At 44.7% G+C, this 21,728-nt stretch overlaps 1 protein-coding gene across 1 annotated transcript; it reads left to right on the top strand.

Moving 5' to 3' along the window:
• Window positions 1-122: 122 nt before the first annotated feature.
• On the top strand, window positions 123-21,047 carry LOC112223343 (nucleolar protein dao-5-like). Its single transcript, XM_042301408.1, is given in 16 exon segments — window positions 123-287; window positions 862-920; window positions 1,134-1,288; window positions 3,200-3,282; window positions 3,899-4,001; window positions 4,398-4,621; window positions 5,251-5,365; window positions 5,528-5,617; window positions 7,685-7,728; window positions 7,731-8,298; window positions 13,191-13,350; window positions 13,611-14,101; window positions 14,242-14,652; window positions 15,069-15,190; window positions 18,270-18,350; window positions 19,487-21,047. Coding segments are annotated over 16 exon segments (2,976 nt in total). The 5' UTR covers window positions 123-176; the 3' UTR covers window positions 19,646-21,047.
• Window positions 21,048-21,728: the final 681 nt, after the last annotated feature.

Genomic DNA, 21,728 nt, shown 5'->3' with positions numbered 1-21,728 from the left:
ATTAATATTACTCGTTTTGAGTACTAAATTATTATCGGACTCAAACTAAAGATTTTTGAGTTTTACCGATGTGCTTTCCGTGGTTTTTATTATTTTTGGTGACGTTTTTTATTACGCGACGGCGTTTCAACGCGCATGCGTCTTCGGCGATTTTCTTCCACACGAGCCTGGTGAAAATGGCGGAGCAAAGTTCTGTGCCGAGTGATCTTTACAAACATGTCTATTCATTTCTACTGGAGAACAAGTTTACCAAGGCTGCCCAGCACTTCATCAAACAAGCTAAAGTGGTAAGTGACAATATTCCGTATCCCGTTTAGTAGTTGTTGACAATGTTGTGTACCGCTCGGTGAGCTAGTCTGCTACGCAGGAGGTACACGCCGTGCCGAGAGAACACGTGTGACTCCAATCCACTAATAATTCGTTTTTTATTAGAATACCCATTGATTATGTTAAATTACATATTCAACTTTTAGAATGATTGCTTCTTCAACTGCCATCACATAATAACTGGACTCAACTAGATAGCTTAGCAAATTAACGTTGAACGATTGAATAAAATGTCTGTCTGACCAGTCAGCAGGCTATGAAATACCGTGTGCGTACGCTATAACTACCTAACAAGCTAGATTAACATGTCAGGCTTTTATTGTTTATTGGGAAATGGTTATTGCTGTTCGAACATTGATCCATCATCGAAAACTTTACTCGTTCTAATAATACTCCTCATTATGTGTGTTATGCACTTGTTTGTAGGTAAAACATTGTTCGAGAAATAATTGGTTACATGTAATGCCTCATGATGGCTGTAAACTTGCAAAGAGAATAAAATGGCTGATGTGAAATATTCTTCCTTTGCAACAGCCACCCCAGGATGAAAAAGAGGCCGCTGGTCTTCTTGACATTTTCAACTTCTGGGTGAAGTAAGTACACTCTTGTCAGTAACTTTTACAACCCAACAACGTGGCTGGCGAGAATGACTTGACGTGTATATTTTCAATCCAACCTCATCTTCTCAGAGCCCTTTTTTCGATGACTGTGGGGCTAAACCATTAAGTGCACATACCAATAGGTAACAGTTTCTTTAAATTATTTTTGAATGCCTCTCACTGCTCTGTTCGCCATTCCTTTCTCAGGTCTCCCGAAGCTAAGAAACGCAAGGCGCTGCCCATCGGTCCTGGATCCAGTGACAGTCCGTCTGCTAAGAAGGCAAAGACTGCAGAGAGCTCCAGTGAGGAGTCGAGCAGTGAGGAGGAGGAAGCTGCAGCACCTGCCAAGGCCACACCCACAGGTACGCACTCCTCTGTCCTTTTAATATATGCCATTTAGCAGAGTCTTATCAAAAGCGACAGTAGTGTGTGCATATATTTTTGTATGGGTAGCCCCGGCGGTAATCAAACCCTTGGCTTTGCAAGCACCATGGTCTATCAACGGAGCCACACTGCTGGATGGCGTTATACTGGCCTGGAACAATGCTGGAAAGGACAATGCAAGCGAGAATACCCGAGGCAGCACATTATGGTCCACGTTGGCCCTATAGTGTAATACCCGAGGCAGCACATTATGGTCCACGTTGGCCCTATAGTGTAATACCAGAGGCAGCACATTATGGTCCACGTTGGCCCTATAGTGTAATACCAGAGGCAGCACATTATGGTCCACGTTGGCCCTATAGTGTAATACCAGAGGCAGCACATTATGGTCCACGTTGGCCCTATAGTGTAATACCAGAGGCAGCACATTATGGCCCACGTTGGCCCTATAGTGTAATACCAGAGCCAACACATTATGGGCCACATTGGCCCTATAGTGTAATACCTGTGCCAACACATTTCAGTTGAGTACATTCAGTTGTACAACTGACTAGGTGTCCCCTTCACTTCTTCTGTGTGGTGTCTTTGCAGCAGTTTGACCGTGAAGGCCTGATTCACTCCATCTCCTCTGAACAGTGGCTGTTGAGATGTCTGTTACTTGAACTCTGTGAAGTATTTATTTGGGCTGAAATTTCTGAGGCTGGTAACTAATGAACTTATCCTCTGCAGCAGAGGTAACTCTGGGTCTTCCTTTCCTGTGGCGGTCCTCATGAGAGCCAGTTTTATCATAGTGCTTGATGGTTTTTGCATTAAAGAAGGCAAAATTACACAAATTAACTTTTAACAAGGTGCACCTGTTAATTGAAATGTATTCCTGGGGACTACCTCATGAAGCTGGTTGAGAGAATGCCAAGAGTGTGAAAAGCTGTCAAGGCAAAGGCTGGCTACTTTTAATAATCATATATTTTGATATGTTTAACAAACATGGAATCATGTAGTAACCAAAAAGTGTTATTTCATAATATTGATGTCTTCACTATTCTACAATGTAAATTTTTTTTAAACAGAAATAACCCATGAATGAGTAGGTGTCAACTTTTAACTGGTACTGTGTGTGTGTTAAAGATTTTTAAAATTTAAAACAGGCAACCCCACATGGGTTCGCGACCCCTAGTTTGAGAACCGCTGCCTCTAAACCAATATCCTACATTGCCATGGCATTGATGGACAGAGTTGACCTTTTTATCCCGTTAAAGGTAGCCTCAGAAGGGCCTCCCGAGTGGTGCTGCGGTCTATGGCAGTGCTAGCTACGTAACTGCAGATCCTGGTTCGATACCAGGCTGTGTTGCGACCGTGAGGCGCCGCATAATTGGCCCAACGTCATCCAGGTTAGGGGAGGGTTTCGCGGGCAGGGATGTTCCTGTCCCATCGCACATTAGCGACTCCTGTGGCGTCATTAGCGACACATTGGTGCAGCTTGATTCCGGTTTAAGCGTGCGTTGTCAAGAAGCAGTGCGGCTTGTCTGGGTTGTGTTTCGGAGGACGCTCGACCTTCGACTGTCCTGAGTCCGTACGGGAGTTGCAGACTGTAACTACCAATTGACTATCGCAAAAACGGGGGTAAAAAAGGTGGACTCTGAGATATGCAAACAGCATATTGGGTAGATTTTCACATCCACGAAGAGGTGAAGCGCGAGGCTCAACTTCTCTGCTGTTTTGGTATCGTGGCTATACGACGTTGTGAAGTGAACCCGCGCGCATGCGCAGATGCTGTTAGAGCAAAAGTCTTGCATCTCGCTAACCTCAATATCTGCGGTGTTGCTCGTGGCAACGTCGTTTTTTTACTGAGTCTTACCTTTTTAAACGGTTTCTTGATGTGTTTTCGTTAGCAGCCAAGGCTCCTCGCCCTGCTAAATCAGATTCCAGCAGCAGTGATGATTCCAGTGACGAAGAGGAGGAGGCTGTAGCGAAGGTACATGAGCTATGTTTTACCATTTATTTTCTCTTTTTATTATGTTAAAATCCCTGACCATGTGATCTATGGTCAGGTCCACACACACTTCCCCCCCACCAGACATGCCACCAGGGGTCTTTTCACGGTCTCCAGGTCCAGAACAGAGCCATGTTGCATGGACCTCCCTTCCATCTCATGTAGTGAACAGCAAACCTGGTTTATTGAAACCGATAAAGCATCACATCACGGCATAAACCCCCCCCATGTGACCTATTGGTTGTGTGTATGTGGAACTGCACACACTCATACATACACACACACTACATGTTAATGTTTTTAAATGTAGGTAAATTGTCTTGTCTTTTTCGTTATGTGTAGAAAGATTAGCTTGTTGCCATTGTTTTTCGGCTAATGGGGATCCTAATAAAATAAAATATCAATGTTGTTGATTTGCTATAATGGCTGACCATAATAGAGCAATGGGGGGCGGGGGCTTAGTGAAGATGATGCGTGTCCTGATGATGGCATCTTGCTGTTGACACGTTGGTTATGTTATAAAGAAGGTGTGGGGTAGGTCTGTTCTTGCAGCATGTTTAAAAAAAAATAATAATCTGTTCCTCATCTCTGCTAACAGAAACCTGTAGCAGCCAAAGCCCCAGTGAAGAGCCCAGTGGCAGTCGGGACAAAGAGCTCCAGCAGTGAGTCATCTGAAGATGAGGCCAAAGCTCCTGCAGCTAGTAAGTACATTTTTAACCTTTTGGAATGAGCAGGAAGTCACGCGTGCTGAACATGTTCCCAATTGTCACCTTTACCAACAACGTTTTGATCCAGAAGGATCTCTATCAGATTCTTTTCTAGTGTCTGTCTTTTGCCCAGCACCCATTGTTTTACTTTTTTTTTTAATCAGGATTGTGCGTATGACTTCAAACTTTTCTACATTTTAACCTTTGTTCAACCATGAAGTCCCTTGAGACATGGAATCTCTTTAGACAGAGACCCGACCAAGACAATTGCTTTACGACCACCATGATCCCATATTTGTATCAGTGTTCTTTCCCTCATTGTGCGGTTGCTTCTTGGATGTTACTTGTTTTGTGGTGTTGTCTTGCTGACTGTTCTTCTTTGCTCTGTAGAACGAAAGGCTGCAGCCGCGACCCCTAAGGCAGGAAAGGCTCCTGCCGCGACCCCTAAGGCAGGAAAGGCTGCAGCCGCGACCCCTAAGGCAGGAAAGGCTGCAGCCGCGACCCCTAAGGCAGGAAAGGCTGCAGCCGCGACCCCTAAGGCAGCAGCTCAGAAGAAGACTGCGAGCAGCAGCAGTAGTGAAGACACCTCCAGTGAAGACGAGGCACCCACTAAGGTACTGAAACTGATCCACAACCTCTCACCGGGGGGTCTATTCAAAAAGCCTCTCGGTGGAGGAGAGCTGATCTAGGATCTGTTCTGCCTTTTCGGGTCATAACGACTACAGGTCGGTTGACAGAAGGGGCCTGATCCTGAATCAGCAGTCCCATTCTGAGACCATCTGTAAATATGTGCCCAGGGCTCACAAACAGGACAGGCGTCCACGTTACCATGGGAGCTGTGTTGCCAGTGACAGTGTCCCTTCCTAGGCGTGGTACAGTATCTTCTTGATCTAACAAAACAGTCTTGTGTGCCACTGTCATACGATGCCGGAATGGAAGAAGGAACATTAGCTATATATTGTGGAGTAAATGTGTGTTTTGGGGGGGGTAGACGAGAAATGAAGGCTCAGTCAACCGTAAAACTAAGTCATTACACATCTTCATGAAAAATCTACAATGTACACATTAGAACGAAAATACCAAGGCACTCTTCTTATTTGGCGGGATTTTTTTTTAAATGTCTTGTTTCAGCATGTCCTCAATGATAATTAAAACCACATGTGCAGCTGCTACATCTTCAGACTGTCTACACAATGTAGTTAGTGATACCTTGACCTCTTAGACTGACTGTCTCGCCCAACAGACCCCGGTGAAACCTCCTGGCCCCGTCAAGACCCCTCCAGCTAAAGACAGTAGTTCCTCGGACAGCAGTGATGACAGCAGCGATGAGGAGGAGGAGAAGAAGAAGAAAGTGTCAGGTAACGAACTACTGTTTGTACTTAGGGACGGATTCCCGGACATAGTTTATTTTAAGACAAAACTCAAATGAAGTGTTTTGTAGTCCAAGACCCAGCTACACCTGTCTGGGAAACCGGCCCTGAGTGCTGTCCTGGTATCTGACACCTCGTTATTCTCCTCAGCTAAAACAGTCAAAACCACCCCAGCCAAGACTGTGACCCCCAAAGCTGCTGCAGCTGCTAAGAAGGCAGAGTCCAGCTCTGAGAGCACAGGTAGGTTCTAGACCTAGTTTCTAAAGGCCATAGTTTCTATCTGTTGTAGACCTTGGTTCTAAAGGTTCTAGACCTAGTTTCTAAAGGCTATAGGTTATGTCTGTTGTAGACCTTGGTTCTAAATGTTCTAGACTAGAGAAGTGGTAAACACGACATGTTGTACATCTTCAGGCGGGTGAAAGGGAAGATTGAAGAATTAGGTTGCGCTGTTCGACATTCTGATTTGTTAACATCCTTCAAAATAAAAGTCCCAATATGATAGATCACTATACATTTGTATTTCGGTACAACTTTATATGAATTTGATCGAAGTCGCGTTGGGGAAAAGTGACGTAAAGAGAGGACCACTACACTAGCAGGAGGGAAGCCACTGTCCACACAAGACGGTGAAGACCCACATCATCCTAAAGTCTTGTTGTTTTAACATCTCTAGGATAGGGGGACAGTCACGTCTCACTTGGCCAAAAGCCAGGGAAAATGCAGAGCGCCAGATTCAAATAAAATTATATTAAAAATCAAACTTTCATTAAATCACACGTGTAAGATACTAAATTAAAGCTACACTCGTTGTGAATCCAGCCAACATGTCAGATTTTAAAAAGGCTTTTCGGCGTACGCATAAGATGCTACTATCTGTTGATAGCACAACAGTCAACAAAGAGTAGCATATTTCAACCCTGCAGGCGCTACACAAAACGCAGAAATAAAATATAAAACATGTATTACCTTTGACGGGCCTCTTTTTTTGGGTTTGGCACTCCAATCTGTCCCATAAACATCACAAATGGTCCTTTTTGTTCGATTAATTCCGTCCATATATATCCAAAATGTCCATTTATTTGGCGCCATGCGTCCACTCGCCCTATATGGTCTCTTACAGCCATTCTCCAATGGAAATGCCTAAAAAGAGGTCACAATGCTGCAGACACCTTGGGGAAAACGTAAGCTGACTGCTAGCTCCTTCACAGCCATATAAGGAGTCATTGGCATGAGGCGGTTTCAAAAAATGCGGCACTTCCTGATTGGATTTTTATCTGGGTTTCGCCTGTAACATCAGTTCTGTGGCACTCACAGACAATATCTTTGCAGTTTTGGAAACGTCTAACTAGCTAACCACTAGCAGCCCTGAAACCAATCACATTACCTTAACTAGCTAACCACTAGCGGCTGTGAAACACATCCCGTTACTAGCAGTTCAGCACATTTCTTTTACTGTGAAAAACAATATCTACCTTTACCAGCATAGTAGACATTGAACGTCTATAACCAAACTGGTTAAAACTCTGTCGTTGGCTGACGATAGCTATAGCTAGCCACGTGCTAACATGAGTGTTACTACTAGCAGCAGTAAACCCAGATGATGGTAAACACAACCGTTGGCTACCACGATATCCTGCACGTTACATTGGCCGATAAAGATCAGGAAGTAGAGCAAATCATGAAGACACGCCTTGAAATATGCAAAACGTGCAGTGTTCCATTGGAAGAGTTGTTGCTAGCTTATTCCATCGCCAAACACCATGCTAAATCCTTGTGTGTGTGTGGGGGACAGTTGGTTTTGAATGATCTGGTGCACTTAAACAAATATAGATTGTTGGCTATCTACTAGCAACATAACATGATAAGTTTTTGGGCACTTTAGTACCTACTTACCGAAGTGAGGCCTGCATATGACTGAATAGCCAGGGGGTTCACTAGTCTGTCCGACGCAATAGGACTTTATTCCCGTCTACTTGCATTTCAACCAAACATGCCGCTACAGTGCCGCCAGCACCAGTAGGTACCTAACCCTTGGCCGGTCAAAGGTCGTCAAAGCCGCAACGTTTTGAGGTATTGATGAATGATTCAAATTGCTAAAATAGGAAGTGTTTTTGTTAACTTTTGCATCAAGACTGTTTAGATGGAGTATCGTCAATCTGCGTTAGATTTGTGGAAATATATTGTGCAAACTGTCCTTTAATTATTTTTAGTTTTTTAATGACGAGCCACTACTAACACGGTTTTACCTGAGTTGAGGTGTTTTGATCTTAAAGTGAACAGTTTCGTTGATTCTCTTGTTCCTCTTAGACTCCAGCTCTGAAGAAGAAGCAGCGAAGGCTACCCCAGTGAAGGCTACCCCAGTGAAGGCTACCCCAGTGAAGGCTACCCCAGCGAAGGCTACCCCAGCGAAGGCTACCCCAGCAGAACCCCAGCAGAAGACTCTGACTCTAGCTCTGAGGATGAAGAAAAGGCTAAGAAGCCACAAGTAATAAGGGTTAAGTCCACAGCTGTCAAAGTAACGGTTACCCCTGCCAAGGAAGACTCTTCCTCAGACTCCAGCTCAGAGGAAGAAGAGGAGGAGAAGGGTTCGAAGACTGTGAAAGTGGCGCCAGCTACAGCAACCGTAACGGTGGCAGAGGTGAAGGAGCGGGGGGCCAAGACTGTGACTGTAGCGGGGGCCAAGGCTACTGTGAAGGTGGTTGAAGACGGCTCCTCTTCCTCGAGTTCAGAGGATGACGAAGAGGGGACAGTGAAAGCAGCACCAGCTAAGTCGACTCCTACCGTGACCCGAGGCAAGGCTGCTGAATCCTCCTCGGACTCTGACTCGAGCTCAGAAGATGAGGAAGAGGCTAAAAAACCAGCAGCCAAGGTGACTCCAGCGAAGACTGCCCCAGCTAAGAAATCAGGCTCTTCCAGCTCTGGTAAGACATTTAATACAAGTTGGCGAGGCTGTAAGATGGAGTCATTTTAGAATTCATCCCAGATCTGTTTATGCTGAATAAGTTGGCAAGAGGCCACAAATAGATCTGTGACTCGGTGTTAGAGACAAATTAACTTTTTTACTGTTATACACGGGTTATGTTACAAAAATGTTAAACCATCCAGTAAATTGCGACTCATTCTCACCGGTTGGGCCCCTCTGTGGCCATAAGCAAACCGGAAAACGCTCATCCCGAGGTGGCGCTCCTAGTGGCCGTGGACATTAATGCAGGGAAACTCGAATCAGTTTTACCTCATTTCTATCAGCATGTTATATGTGCAACCAGAGGGAAAAAACTCAAGACCACCTTTACAGAGGCATGTACAAAGCTCTCCCTCACCCTCCATGTGGCAAATTTGACCATAATTCTATCCTCCTGATTCCTGCTTACAAGCAACAATTGGTGCGGCAGGGTAGCCTAGTGGTTAGAGCGTAGTAAGTTCAAATCCCCGAGCTGACAAGGTACAAATCTGTCGTTCTGCCCCTGAACAGGCAGTTAACCCACTGTTCCTAGGCCGTCATTGAAAATAAGAATTTGTTCCTAACTGACTTGCCTAGTTAAATAAAGGTAAGAAAAAAAACAGGAAGCACAAGTGAAGTGGTCAAATGAGGCAGGACTGTTTTGCACAGGGATTCCTCCAATGGCATTGAGGAGGAATTTGGAACACCACCTCAGTCATTGGCTTTATCAATAAGTGCATCGAGGACGTCGTCCCCACGGTGACCGTATGTGCATTTTTAAGAATGACGAACCATCACACAGGGAAAGCTTCATTACAGAACTAGGATCGATTTGTACTACACCGGCCCCGACGGTCGTCAGATGTGGCAGGGCTTGCAAACTATTAGACTACAGAGGGAAGTACAGCCAAGAGCTGCCCAGTGACACAAGCCCACCAGACGAGCTAAATAACTACTATGCTCGCTTCAAGGCAAGTAACACTGAAACATGCATGAGAGTACCAGCTGTTCCGGACGACTGTGTGATCTCCGTAGCCAATGATAGACCTTTAAACGGGTCGACGTTCACAAGGCCGCAGGGCCAGACGGATTACCAGGACGTGTACTCCGAGCATGCGCTAACCAACTGGCAAGTGTCTTCGCTGACATGTTCAGCCTCTCCCTGACTGAGTCTGTAATAGAGGTCGACCGATTAATCGGATTGACCGATTTTCAAGTTTTCATTACAATCGGTAATCTGCATTTTTGGACACCAATTATGGCCGATGACATTGCACTCCACGGGGAGACTGCGTGGCAGGCTGACTACCTGTTATGCGAGTGCAGCAAGGAGCCAAGGCATTAGACTTATCTTATAATAAACAATCAATTTTAACATAATCACTAGTTAACTACACATGGTTGATGATATTACTAGTTTATCTAGCTTGTCCTGCGTTGCATATAATCGATGCAGTTTCTGTTAATTTATCATGAAATTACAGCCTACGGGTGATTTAACAAGCACATTCACAAAAAAAGCACTGTCGTTGCACAAATGTACCTCACCATAAACATCAATGCCTTTCTTAAAATCAATACACAAGTATATATTTTTAAACCTGCATATTTAGGTAATATTGCCTGCTAACATGAATGTCTTTTAACTAGGGAAATTGTGTCACTTCTCTTGTGTTCAGTGCAAGCAGAGTCAGGGTATATGCAGCAGTTTGGGCCGCCTGGCTCGTTGCGAACTGTGTGAAGACCATTTCTTCCTAACAAAGACCATAATTAATTTGCCAGAATTGTACATAATTATGACATAACATTGAAGGTTGTGCAATGTAACAGCAATATTTAGACTGATAGATGCCACCCGTTAGATAAAATACGTAACGGTTCTGAAAGAATAAACGTTTTGTTTTCGAAATGATAGTTTCCAGATTTGACCATATTAATGACCAAAGGCTCGTATTTCTGTGTGTTATTATATTATAAGTCTATGATTTGATAGAGCAGTCTGACTGAGCGGTGGTAGGCAGCAGCAGGCTCAAACGGCACTTTATTTTTCTTCTTTAAATTCTTATTATTTTTTTCTTGTCTCATCGCTACAACTCCCGTACGGGCTTGGGAGAGACGAAGGTTAAAAGGTCATGCGTCCTCCGATACACAACCCAATCTTTACACAGCGCACATCCAACCCGGAAGCCAGCAGCACCAATGTGTCGGAGGAAACACCGTGCACCTGGCAACCTTGGTTAGCGCGCACTGCGCCTGGCCCGCCACAGGAGTCACTGGTGCGCGATGAGACAAGGATATCCCTACCGGCCAAGCCCTCCCTAACCCGGACAACGCTAGGCCAATTGTGCGTCGCCCCACGGACCTCCCGGTCGCGACAGAGCCTGGGCGCGAACCCAGGGTCTCTGGTGGCACAGCTGGCGCTGCAGTACAGCGCCCTTAACCACTGCGCCATCCGGGAGGCTCAAACAGCACTTTCGTGCATTTTGCCAGCAGCTCTGCTGTTTATGACTTCAAGCCTATCAACTCCCGAGTTTAGGCTGGTGTAACCGATGTGAAATGGCTAGCTAGTTAACGGGTGTGCGCTAATAGCGTTTCAAACGTCACTCGCTCTGAGACTTGGAGTGTTGTTCCCCTTGCTCTGCATGCGCTTTTGGGTAACGCTGCTTCGAGGGTGGCTGTTGTCGACGTGTTCCTGTTTCGAGCCCAGGTAGGGGTGAGGAGAGGGACGGAAGCTATACTGTTACACTGGCAATACTAAAGTACCTATTAGAACATCCAATAGTCACAGGTGTATGAAATACAAATGGTATAGAGAGAAATAGTTCTATAATAACTACAACCTAAAACTTCTTACCTGGGAATATTGAAGACTCGTGTTAAAAGGAACCACCAGCTTTCATATGTTCTCATGTTCTGAGCAAGGAACTTAAACGTTAGCTTTCTTACATGGCGCATATTGCACTTTTACGTTCTTCTCCAACACTGTTTTTGCATTATTCATTATTTATGTGTTATATTAAGTTTAAAATACGTGTTCATTCAATATTGATATTGTCATTATTACAAATACATATTAGAATCGGTCGATTTAATCGGTATCTGCTTTTTTGGGTCCTCCAATCATCGTTATCGGCGTTGAAAAGTCGTAATCGGTCGACAGTCTGTAATACCAGCATGTTTCACACAGACCACCATAGTCGCTGTGCCCAAGAACACGAAGGTAACCTGACTAACGAAGGTAACCTGACTAAACCTGACTAACGAAGGTAACCTGACTAAATGACTACGACCCGTAGCGCTCACGTCTGTAGCAATGAAAGGCTGGTCATGGCTCACATCAACACCATTATCCCAGAAACCCTAGACCGATGGCAATTTGCAAACAGCCCCAACAGATCCACTGGTTACATCTCTATTGCACTCCACACTGCCCTTTCCCACCTGGACAAAAGGAACACCTATGTGAGAATGCTATTCGTTGACTACAGCTCCGTGTTCAACACCATAGTGCCCTCAAAGCTCATCACTAAGCTAAGGACCCTGGGACTAAACACCTCCCTCTGCAACTGGATCCTGGACTTCCTGACGTGCCGCCCCCAGGTGGTAAGGGTAGGGAACAACACATCCGCCACGCTGATCCTCAACACGGGTGCCCCTCAGGGGTGCGTGATTAGTCCCCTCCTGTACTCCCTGTTCATTCAAGACTGCATGGCCAGGCACGACTCCACAACACCGCTAGGCCTGATCACCGACAACGACGAGACAGCCTATAGGGAGGTCAGAGACCTGGCCGTGTGGTGCCAGGACGACAACATCCTCAACGTGATCATAGACAAAGGAGATTGTGGACCACAGAAAAAGGACCGAGAACACCCCCATTCTCATCGACGGGGCTGTAGTGGAGCAGGTTGAGAGCTTCAAGTTCCTTGGTGTCGACATCACCAACAAACTAAAATGGACCAAATACACGAAGACTGTCGTGAAGAGGGCACAACAAAGCCTATTCCCCCTCAGGAAACTGAAACGATTTGGCATGGGTCCTCAGATCCTCAAAAAGGTTCTACAATTGCACCATCGAGAGCATCCTGACTTGTTGCGTCACTGCCCGATATGGCAACTGCTCAGCCTCCAACCGCAAGGCACTACAGAGGGTAGTGCGTACAGCCCAGTACATCACTTGGGCCAAGCGTCCTGCCATCCAGGACCTCTATACCAGACGGTGTCAGAGGAAGGCCCTAAAAATTCAGGCTCCAGGCACCCTAGTCATGGACTGTTCTCTCTTCTACCACATTGCAAGTGGTACCGGAGCACCAAGCAGAGGTCGAAAATGCTTCTAAACAGCTTCTACTCCAAAGCCGTAAGACTCCTGACCAACTAATCAAAGGGCTACCCAGACTCCTCTTTTACACTGCTGCTACTCTGTTTATAATCTATGCATAGTCACTTTAACTTTACCTACATGTACATATTACCTCGACTAACCGGTGTTAACAGTTGATGTTGTTCTTCAATAACGAAGACACAGAAGCAAATCAGGGGGAGAAAAAATAGGTTTATTTGAAAAGGACAAATCGTAGATGTTATGCTGGGAGGGAGATGTTCAGTTTTGCTTCTGTTCTAACTTTGCACCAGTTGGATACATTTCAGTCAGACACCGGAAAAAGTTGTCTTAACCTGTTAAGAAAAGATTTTCTGCTCGTTGTTGGGCGCTGAATAACGTCCACAGAAAATCACAGTTAAGTGTTACATAGCACTCGGGAGTGGGGGATTGGAATTTAAGTCTTGGCTTAGACTGTCAAAGAAACTCACATTTTATTTAACTGAATCTACCATTTTTAAATGCTGTAATGTTGGCACCTGTCTGTCCTGTAGACTCTGACAGCAGTTCTGAGGACGAGACACCAGCTAAACCTGCTGCAGCTGCTCCCAAGGCCCCAGCCAAGGCTGCTACAGAAAACAGCTCGGACTCCGACTCTTCTTCTGAAGATGACGAACCCCCAGCTAAGAAGGCTACCCCAGCCTCTGTTGCTAAATCAGCTTCCAAACCAGCAACCCCGGTTCCTAAATCAGCTTCCAAACCAGCAACCCGACTCTTCTTCTGAAGATCGAACCCCCAGCTAAGGAGCTACCCCAGCCTCTGTTGCTAAATCAGCTTCCAAACCAGCAACCCTGGTTCCTAAATCAGCTTCCAAACCAGCAACCCCGGTTCCTAAATCAGCTGCAGCGGAGAGCAGCTACCCCAGCCTTCTGAAGATGCTAACCCCCAGCCAAACCAGCAACCCCAGTTCCTAAATCAGCTTCCAAACCAGCAACCCCGGTTCCTAAATCAGCTTCCAAACCAGCAACCCCGGTTACTAAAGCAGCCGAGAGCAGTTCAGACTCAGACTCTAGCTCAGATGAGGATGAGGCCATAGCTAAGAAGGCTACCTCTAAACCAGCCACCCCAGTGGTGACTAAATCAGCCCCAGCCAAGGCAGCAGCCGAGAGCAGCTCCGATTCAGACAGCTCGGATTCGGAGGACCAGGCTGCTGCTACGAAGAAGACCACCCCCAAGACCACCCCCAAACCTGCAGCCAAGAGTCCTGCCGTCAAGACACCGGCTAAAGCTGCAGAGTCGTCATCGTCCGAGGAGAGTAGCTCTGAGGAAGAGGCCAGTAAAAAGACTGTGAAACCCGCTGCCGTCCCCAAGACCGCCCCCAAGACCGCCCCCAAGACCACCGCAGCAGCCAGACCTAAAGCCAAGGAGGACAGCAGCTCTTCAGATGACTCAAGTGATGAAGAGGGTAAGAACACATTATCTCTCATACTTTGTGTAGGCATATTTTTGTTGTGTATCTTTTATATTTCGAGGTCGCTTGTGAATAAGCATTAAGCGTTGTATTTTTATACATATGACAACTCAATTGAACTTTGAACCTTGCAGCCACGCCCAAACCAGCAGCAGCAAAGGCTACAACACCAGCCTCGGCTAAAAAGGCAGCCGAAAGCAGCTCCGACAGTTCCGACTCGGAGGTGGAGACAGAGGCCGCCAAGACGACGCCTGCTAAGCCTGTTCTGACCAATGGAAAGCCAGCTACACCCAAAGCAACAACCTCTGCAGTCAAGGTAACGAAACAGACCAAGGCTGCCGAGTCTTCCTCTTCCGAGGAGAGTAGCTCTGAGGAAGAGGAGGCCAGTAAAAAGACTGTGAAACCTGCCGCCACCCCCAAGACCACCCCAGCAGCCAGACCTAAAACCATGGAGGCCAGCAGCTCATCAGATGACTCTTCTTCTTCTGAAGAAGAGGAGGCAGCGGAGAAAGCACTGGCAGCAGTCACCACTCCCATCGCTAACGGTGAGTTTTGAACGCCACTAAAAAGGTAAAGTCTGGAAACTGTTCAATGGTCATTTTAAATTCATGATATTTACCCAATTTGATTCTTGACAATTATAGCTTTTAAATGCCTCATAAGCCTTAGTACAACTGTATTGTGTTGAGTGCTATCTTAATGGCCTACATATTGGAGCCATTTACCAAGAGAAGAAAAAATGGCCCATGTTTTGCAGCAAGGCTAATTATCACGCTACAATTCAATTACTTAAAGTCATCCTTGTTTGAATTGTTTCCATTGTTTTATAGTTGTATTGCCCTTTTTAAAAAATTGATTATTGGGTTAGTTTAATTTCTTATAACCAGGATTGTTTTTATGTAACTGGATAGATTGACAAGAAGGATATTTTCCTCATTATCCCTCTTCTCTCCCTCCACAGGCATTGTAAATGGTAAGAGAAAAAGGGATGGAGGAGCCTCAGAGGACGAGGAAGAATTAACGACACCTAAAAATAACAAAGCAACAACAACACCACAGACGTTCCCTAAAGTCTCTAAGAAGGTGAGAACAGAACAGAGACTGGCTAGCGCTTGGCTAGTATAACTATTTAATACTTATCATTTGTTGGTTTGGTGTTTGTTGTATATGGAAAATAAACTTTGACATGGTGTCAGACTTAGTATACAGAAATAGATGTTGTATTTCTGTACCACAGAGATGCTTTTCTGGCATAGATGTACAGTGCATTCGGAAAGTATTCAGACCCCTTGACTTTTTCCACATTTTATTACGTTACAGCCTTATTCTAAAATGGATTTAAAAAAAAAAAAAATTCCCTCGTCAATCTACCTCGTAACGATAAAGCAAAAACAGGTTTGGACATATTTGCTAATTTTATAAAGAAATTAAAAACAAATTGTACATAGGATCTGCAGAGAGAAATACTTATCAAGCTCTGTCAGGTTGGATGGGAGCGTTGCAGCTATTTTCAGGTTTATTCAGAGATGCGCTTGTCCACTCAAGGACATTTCAAGACCACTCCTGCCTTTGTCTTGGCTGTGTGCTGACAGATGGCGCTGAAGGAGATGCCATTTTACAGGCTCCTAACCAATTGTGTTTTTGCGTTATTTGCAACTTATTTTGTACGTAATGTTTCTGCCACCGTCTCTTATGACGGAAAAAAGCTTCTAGAAATCAGGACATTGATTACTCACCTCGTATCGGACGAAGATTATTTTCTTGAATGAGTCAGACGCGAAGGATTTGCTTCAGACACCCGACATGGGCCTAATCCCTGTCCTTCTCCCGAAGAAGAGGCTGAGATATCGGGAACGTAGGTCGGGGTGCCTTGTAAGGATCCGACGGCGAGTGAGTAATCCCCCTCTACCATCAGTCCTATTAGCTAACTTGCAATCATTGGATAACAAAATGGATGAGTTCTGCTCAAGACTATTGTTAGCAGTTGATGTTATTCTTCAGTAACACGAGGAAAATCAGGGGGAGGTAAATAGGTTTATTCAAAGAGAACAAATCATGCGGGATGGTAGATGATCATGCTCCCCTGTCCTCAGTGATTCTCTCCACAGAACATAGGAACAGGATGTAATTTATAACCCAGCCCTAGCCTGTGGTTGACCAATTAGACTTCCTTGCAATAAAACTGGGCCAATGGCCAAATAACAGTATCCTATTTCAGGCTCGATCCCTGGACAGATTCCTGTATCAGATTCATGTATCTGACCCAGTGATCAATAATTTCCTATTACAGAAAAAACACTATTTCCATTGATCATTAATCTAGGACTTAGGTCCTCTGCGTTGTGTATTTATCTTCAAAATATTCTTACACTATCCTACAAACGGGACATTAAAAACTGTAACATCTTATGTTTCACCGAGTCGTGGCTGAACGACAACATGAATAACATACAGCTGGCTGGGTTTACGCTGCATCAGCAAGATGGAACAGAAAGACGAGGGCTGTCGGTCCTATTTGTCAATAACAGCTGGTGCACCAAATCTAATATTAAGGAAGTCTCGAGGTTTTGCTCGCCTGAGGAAAAGTATCTCATGATAAGCTGTAGACCACACTATTTACCAAGAGTTTCTATCTATATTTTTCGTAGCCATCTATTTACCACCCCAACCCGATGCTGGCACCAAAACCGCATTCAACGAGCTGTATAAGACCATAAGCAAGAAAATGCTCATCCAGAGGCGGCGCTCCTAGTGGCCGGGGACTTTAATGCAGGGAAACTCATCCTTTTTACCTCATTTCTCCCACATGTTACCAGAAGGGAAAAAAATCAAGACCACTTTACCTCAACACACAGAGCTGTTTACAAAGCTCTCCCTCACACCCCATTTGGCAAATCTGACCATAATTCTACCCTCTTGATTCCTGCTTACAAATGAAATTTAAAGCAGGAGGTGCCAGTGACTCGCTCAATATGGAAGTGGTCAGATGAAGCAGATGCTAAACTACAGGACTGTTTTGCAGCACAGACTGGAATATGTTCTGGGATTCTTCCGATGGCATTGAGGAGTACACCACATCAGTCACTGGCTTTATCAATAAGTGCATCGATGATGTCATCCCCACAGTGACTGTACGTACATACCACAACCAGAAGCCATGGATTACAGGCAACATCCGCTTTCAAGGAACGGGGCTCTAACCCGGAAGCTTATAAAAATCCCGCTATGCCCTCCGACTAACCATCAAACAGGCAAAGCGTCAGTACAGGACTAAGATTGGATCATACTACACCGGCTCTGACGCTCGTCAGATGTGGCAGGGCTTGCAAACTATTACAGACTACAAAGGGAAGCACAGCAGAGAGCTGACCAGTGACACAAGCCTTCCAGACGAGCTAAGTTACTTCTACGCTCGCGTCGAGTCAAGCAACAATGAAGCATGCGTGCATGAGAGCATCAGACGACACAACAGTAGTAGGCTTGATCACCAACAACGATCAACGTCAACAAAACAATGGAGATGATCGTGGACTTCAGGAAACAGCAGAGGGAACACCCCCTTATCCACATCGACGGGACAGTGGTGGAGAAGGTGGAAAGATTTAAGTTCCTCAACGTACACATCACAAACTGAAATGGTCCACGCACACAGTGGTGAAGGCGCAATAGCGCCTCTTCAACCTCAGAAGGCTTTAGGAATTTGGCTTGTCACCTAAAACCCTCAACTTTTACAGATGCACAATTGAGAGCATCCTGTCAGGCTGTATCACTGCCTGGTACGGTAACTGCACCGCCCACAACCGCAAGGCTCCCCAGAGGGTGGTGCGGTCTGCCCAACGCATCACCGGTTGCGAACTACCTGCCCTCTAACACCTACAGCACCCGATGTCACAGGAAGGACAAAAAGATAATCAAAGACAACAACCAACCGAGCCACTGCCTCCACATTGACTCTGTACCGGTACCCATTTTAGAATAAGGCTGTAACGTAACAAGTCAAGGGGTCTGAATACTTCCCTAAGGAATTGTATACGTGCCAGGTGTTTGATGGGGCGATACAGAACCGAGGTGCATTGTGGAACTAACTGGTCTGCGTCAGTGTCAAATATGGACTAAACTTGACTCCTAAATTCCCTGTTTGACCCGTCTGTCCCTCCTAAAGATCAATGTACCTTTCCGTAGAATAAGAGAGGAGGAAATTGATGTGGATAACCGACTGGCTGACAACTCCTTCGACGCCAAGGTGAGAACTACACTCCCCTTTGTCTGTCTACTATAGAAATTACAAATGGGGCTCAAACTTGATTCAGTTGCAATTTGTATAATTATTTCCTTTATAACACAATGTACTAAGAACACACATTACAGCTCTGTGTACTAAACCCTTCATTTAAACACCATTACAGCTCTGTGTACTAAACCCTTCATTTAAACACCATTACAGCTCTGTGTACTAAACCCTTCATTTAAACACCATTACAGCTCTGTGTACTAAACCCTTCATTTAAACACCATTACAGCTCTGTGTACTAAACCCTTCATTTAAACACCATTACAGCTCTGTGTACTAAACCCTTCATTTAAACACACATTACAGCTCTGTGTACTAAACCCTTCATTTAAACACACATTACAGCTCTGTGTACTAAACCCTTCATTTAAACACCATTACAGCTCTGTGTACTAAACCCTTCATTTAAACACCATTACAGCTCTGTGTACTAAACCCTTCATTTAAACACCATTACAGCTCTGTGTACTAAACCCTTCATTTAAACACCATTACAGCAGCTTTATTCACTCAAGTGCAGGGGCTTTAAAAAATGTATTTTTATTTTTTTATCTCTAACAAGTAATTTCTGGGTAATGATTTAAATACCTTACTGTGATTGGTTAAAATTTAAACACCATTTAAATGGTCATTTAAAAGTGAAACTTTAAAAAAGTATTCTTGGCAAAGATCAATATTTTTTTTCCCGCCAAGGGGGGAGACAACTGAAAACTAGTTGTTGGCCGAGAGCTTTGGAACTCTTTCTTATTGGTCCATTAACTAATTTACCGCATTGTGATGTCACTAGGCAGACAAACGTCATCCTACCGAAACAGGCTGAAATTTCAGGACATCTTTTCAAACACGAAAAGGGCACTATCATTTCACAGTATTATTCCAACCGTATGTAAAAAAAATAATAATAATAATAATTCACACGCTGAATGGACAATGTTCACGTTCACACCTTAGTTTGCACTAATTTCCAGTGCTTGTTCCTGCTTGTTCCCAAAACTCAAAGTAAAAGCTGTACAGTAGTTATGAATCGACAGTCGTCAACATGTCATGATTGGCTAGACGGGTTCTGACTGTCTCTGTGCTCTCCTCAGCGCGGGTCGGATGGAGACTGGGGCCAGAGGGCCAATGACGTGCTCCGCTTCACCAAGGGGAAGTCCTTCCGTCACGAGAAGACCAAGAAGAAGAGGGGTAGCTACTGTGGAGGAGCCATCTCCCAGTCCGTCAACTCCATCAAGTTCGACAGCGACTGAGAACCTAGTCATCGTTTGTCACTACCCCTCTTCCTCCCCTCTCGACCCAGGACTATCTGAGGACCAGGACGGTCTGCCCCCCTCCCCATCCCGACCTCCCCCTCAGCAGAAACCTGAGCTGAAGATCGTGAACTGAACTAGAGCTGAGACTCAAGTGGCTGGTGATTTGTAGTTCGTACGTCTGTGTTAATTAAACCAGTCCTTTTAAAATGCACATTTCTGTAATGGTGGAATGACGCTGTAGAAGTGGAGATTAGCTTTCCTTGAAATGGCACCCAGTCAAGACACCTCCCCTGTGTCCTAAATTACACCCTATTCCCTACGTAGTGCACTACTTTTGACCTGATCGAAAGTAGTGCACTACGTAGGAAATGGGGTGCAGTTTAGGACAGAAGAAAAGCTGCAGGCGAGGTGTCTTGACTGTCTCCCCTGTGCCTTCAGGACGGAGCACAAAGGATTCATGTACAACATATAGCCACCAGGTGGCGGTAGTCAGCCACCAATTCAGTTAAATATCAATTCAAACTGTTTTCAGATTTTTCTCTCGGCCACTTAATATGTTGCTTGTTGTGAAATTGTTAGCCTGGATCTCATACATTCTGTCCAGTGATATATATATATTTTATTTTTTCTTCCCCCCCAGTCGTAAATTTAAATTCTGTTTCTTGTTTATTGCAGTTTGCATTGCGGGGAAAGGGGTTATTCGTTAGATTTTTTTTTGTGTTGTCAGGAAAATCACTGTTTTTGTATGGAACATGCAGACCTGTGGGGTTTGTTTTTGAGGGTTGAATGAAATGTTCTTTTAGTTTCTCTCTTGGTATGATTTATTATGGTGTGGATATTTCGTAGTGGGTGCGTTCCAGGCTGACTACATTTGCAGTGGCCTAACCAGATCTCACGCCTGGATAAGGATTCAACCACTGCAATGTTAGTCAGCCTGGAACGCACCCGTTTTAGATCAGTATTTTTTTTTTTTTTTTTAGCCTGGGAGTATCAGGGATCATCCAACTGTTATTACAAGCTGCAGTCTAAAAATAACTTCCTGGGTTGTGTTCAGTAGGATGCACTGAAACAAAACGTTTTGAAACGGTAAACTCCGTTTCTAAAAAAAAAAAAAAAAAAAAAAGTAATTCTGTTGTGCCTACTGAACAGGATCTGGTTGCATCTGAAATGGTACCCCGTTCACTAGTGGTCGTAAGTAGTGTACTGTAGGGAATACGCTGCCATTTCAGATGTGATGTTGATTCCTGCTGAAGTCAACTGCCAGCCTATTGGTTCATTTGGTTCAGCAGCCAACCACACGTTGTTTTAATTTTGTGAATTTTCAATTTCCTGTTTCTAGTCTTATTTTCTTATTGAGTATTGTTATTACGTGAATAAAATACCTAGTTGTTCCAATCTCCCCTTTCTCCCTCCACATTTAAAATCTGTCTTTTTCCTTTCACTTAGGAACTCAAATGAATTAAATAAAAAATACTTTCAATAGGACCAACATGTAAATAACCCAGAAGGCCAAACATTTTTCATTTATTTTTAAACATTTTATTTACTTAACCTTGTCCTCTAAGTTACTGAATCTCTTTTCTACTGCAGTTTGCTACTCAATTAATGCACTTTGGTAGAAGAGGAACGAGGTAGAGCCCTTTGCATATTTTTGACTAGGGCCCAAGAAAGCAAACATTACTTCCCTTTTTTAGCTAAAAAAAAAAAAAATTAAATACCTTTTTTAGCTAGGCAAGCCAGTTTAAGAGCAAATTCTTACTTACAATGACGGCCTAGGAACAGTGGGTTAACTGCCTGTTCAGGGGGCAGAACGACAGATTTTTACCTTGTCAGCTCTGGGATTCAATCTAGTAACCTTGGCCCTACACTCTAACCGCTAGGCTACCTGCCGTCCCTACACTCTAACCGATAGGCTACCTGCCGTCCCTACACTCTAACCGCTAGGCTACCTGCCGTCCCTACACTCTAACCGCTAGGCTACCTGCCGTCCCTACACTCTAACCGCTAGGCTACCTGCCGTCCCTACACTCTAACCGCTAGGCTACCTGCCGTCCCTACACTCTAACCGCTAGGCTACCTG

This window comes from Oncorhynchus tshawytscha, linkage group LG19 (genome assembly GCF_018296145.1).
Source record: "Oncorhynchus tshawytscha isolate Ot180627B linkage group LG19, Otsh_v2.0, whole genome shotgun sequence".
Lineage (NCBI taxonomy): Eukaryota > Metazoa > Chordata > Actinopteri > Salmoniformes > Salmonidae > Oncorhynchus > Oncorhynchus tshawytscha.
The sequence above is the reverse complement of the archived record's forward strand: the minus strand, read 5'-3'. Positions and strand labels throughout refer to the sequence as shown.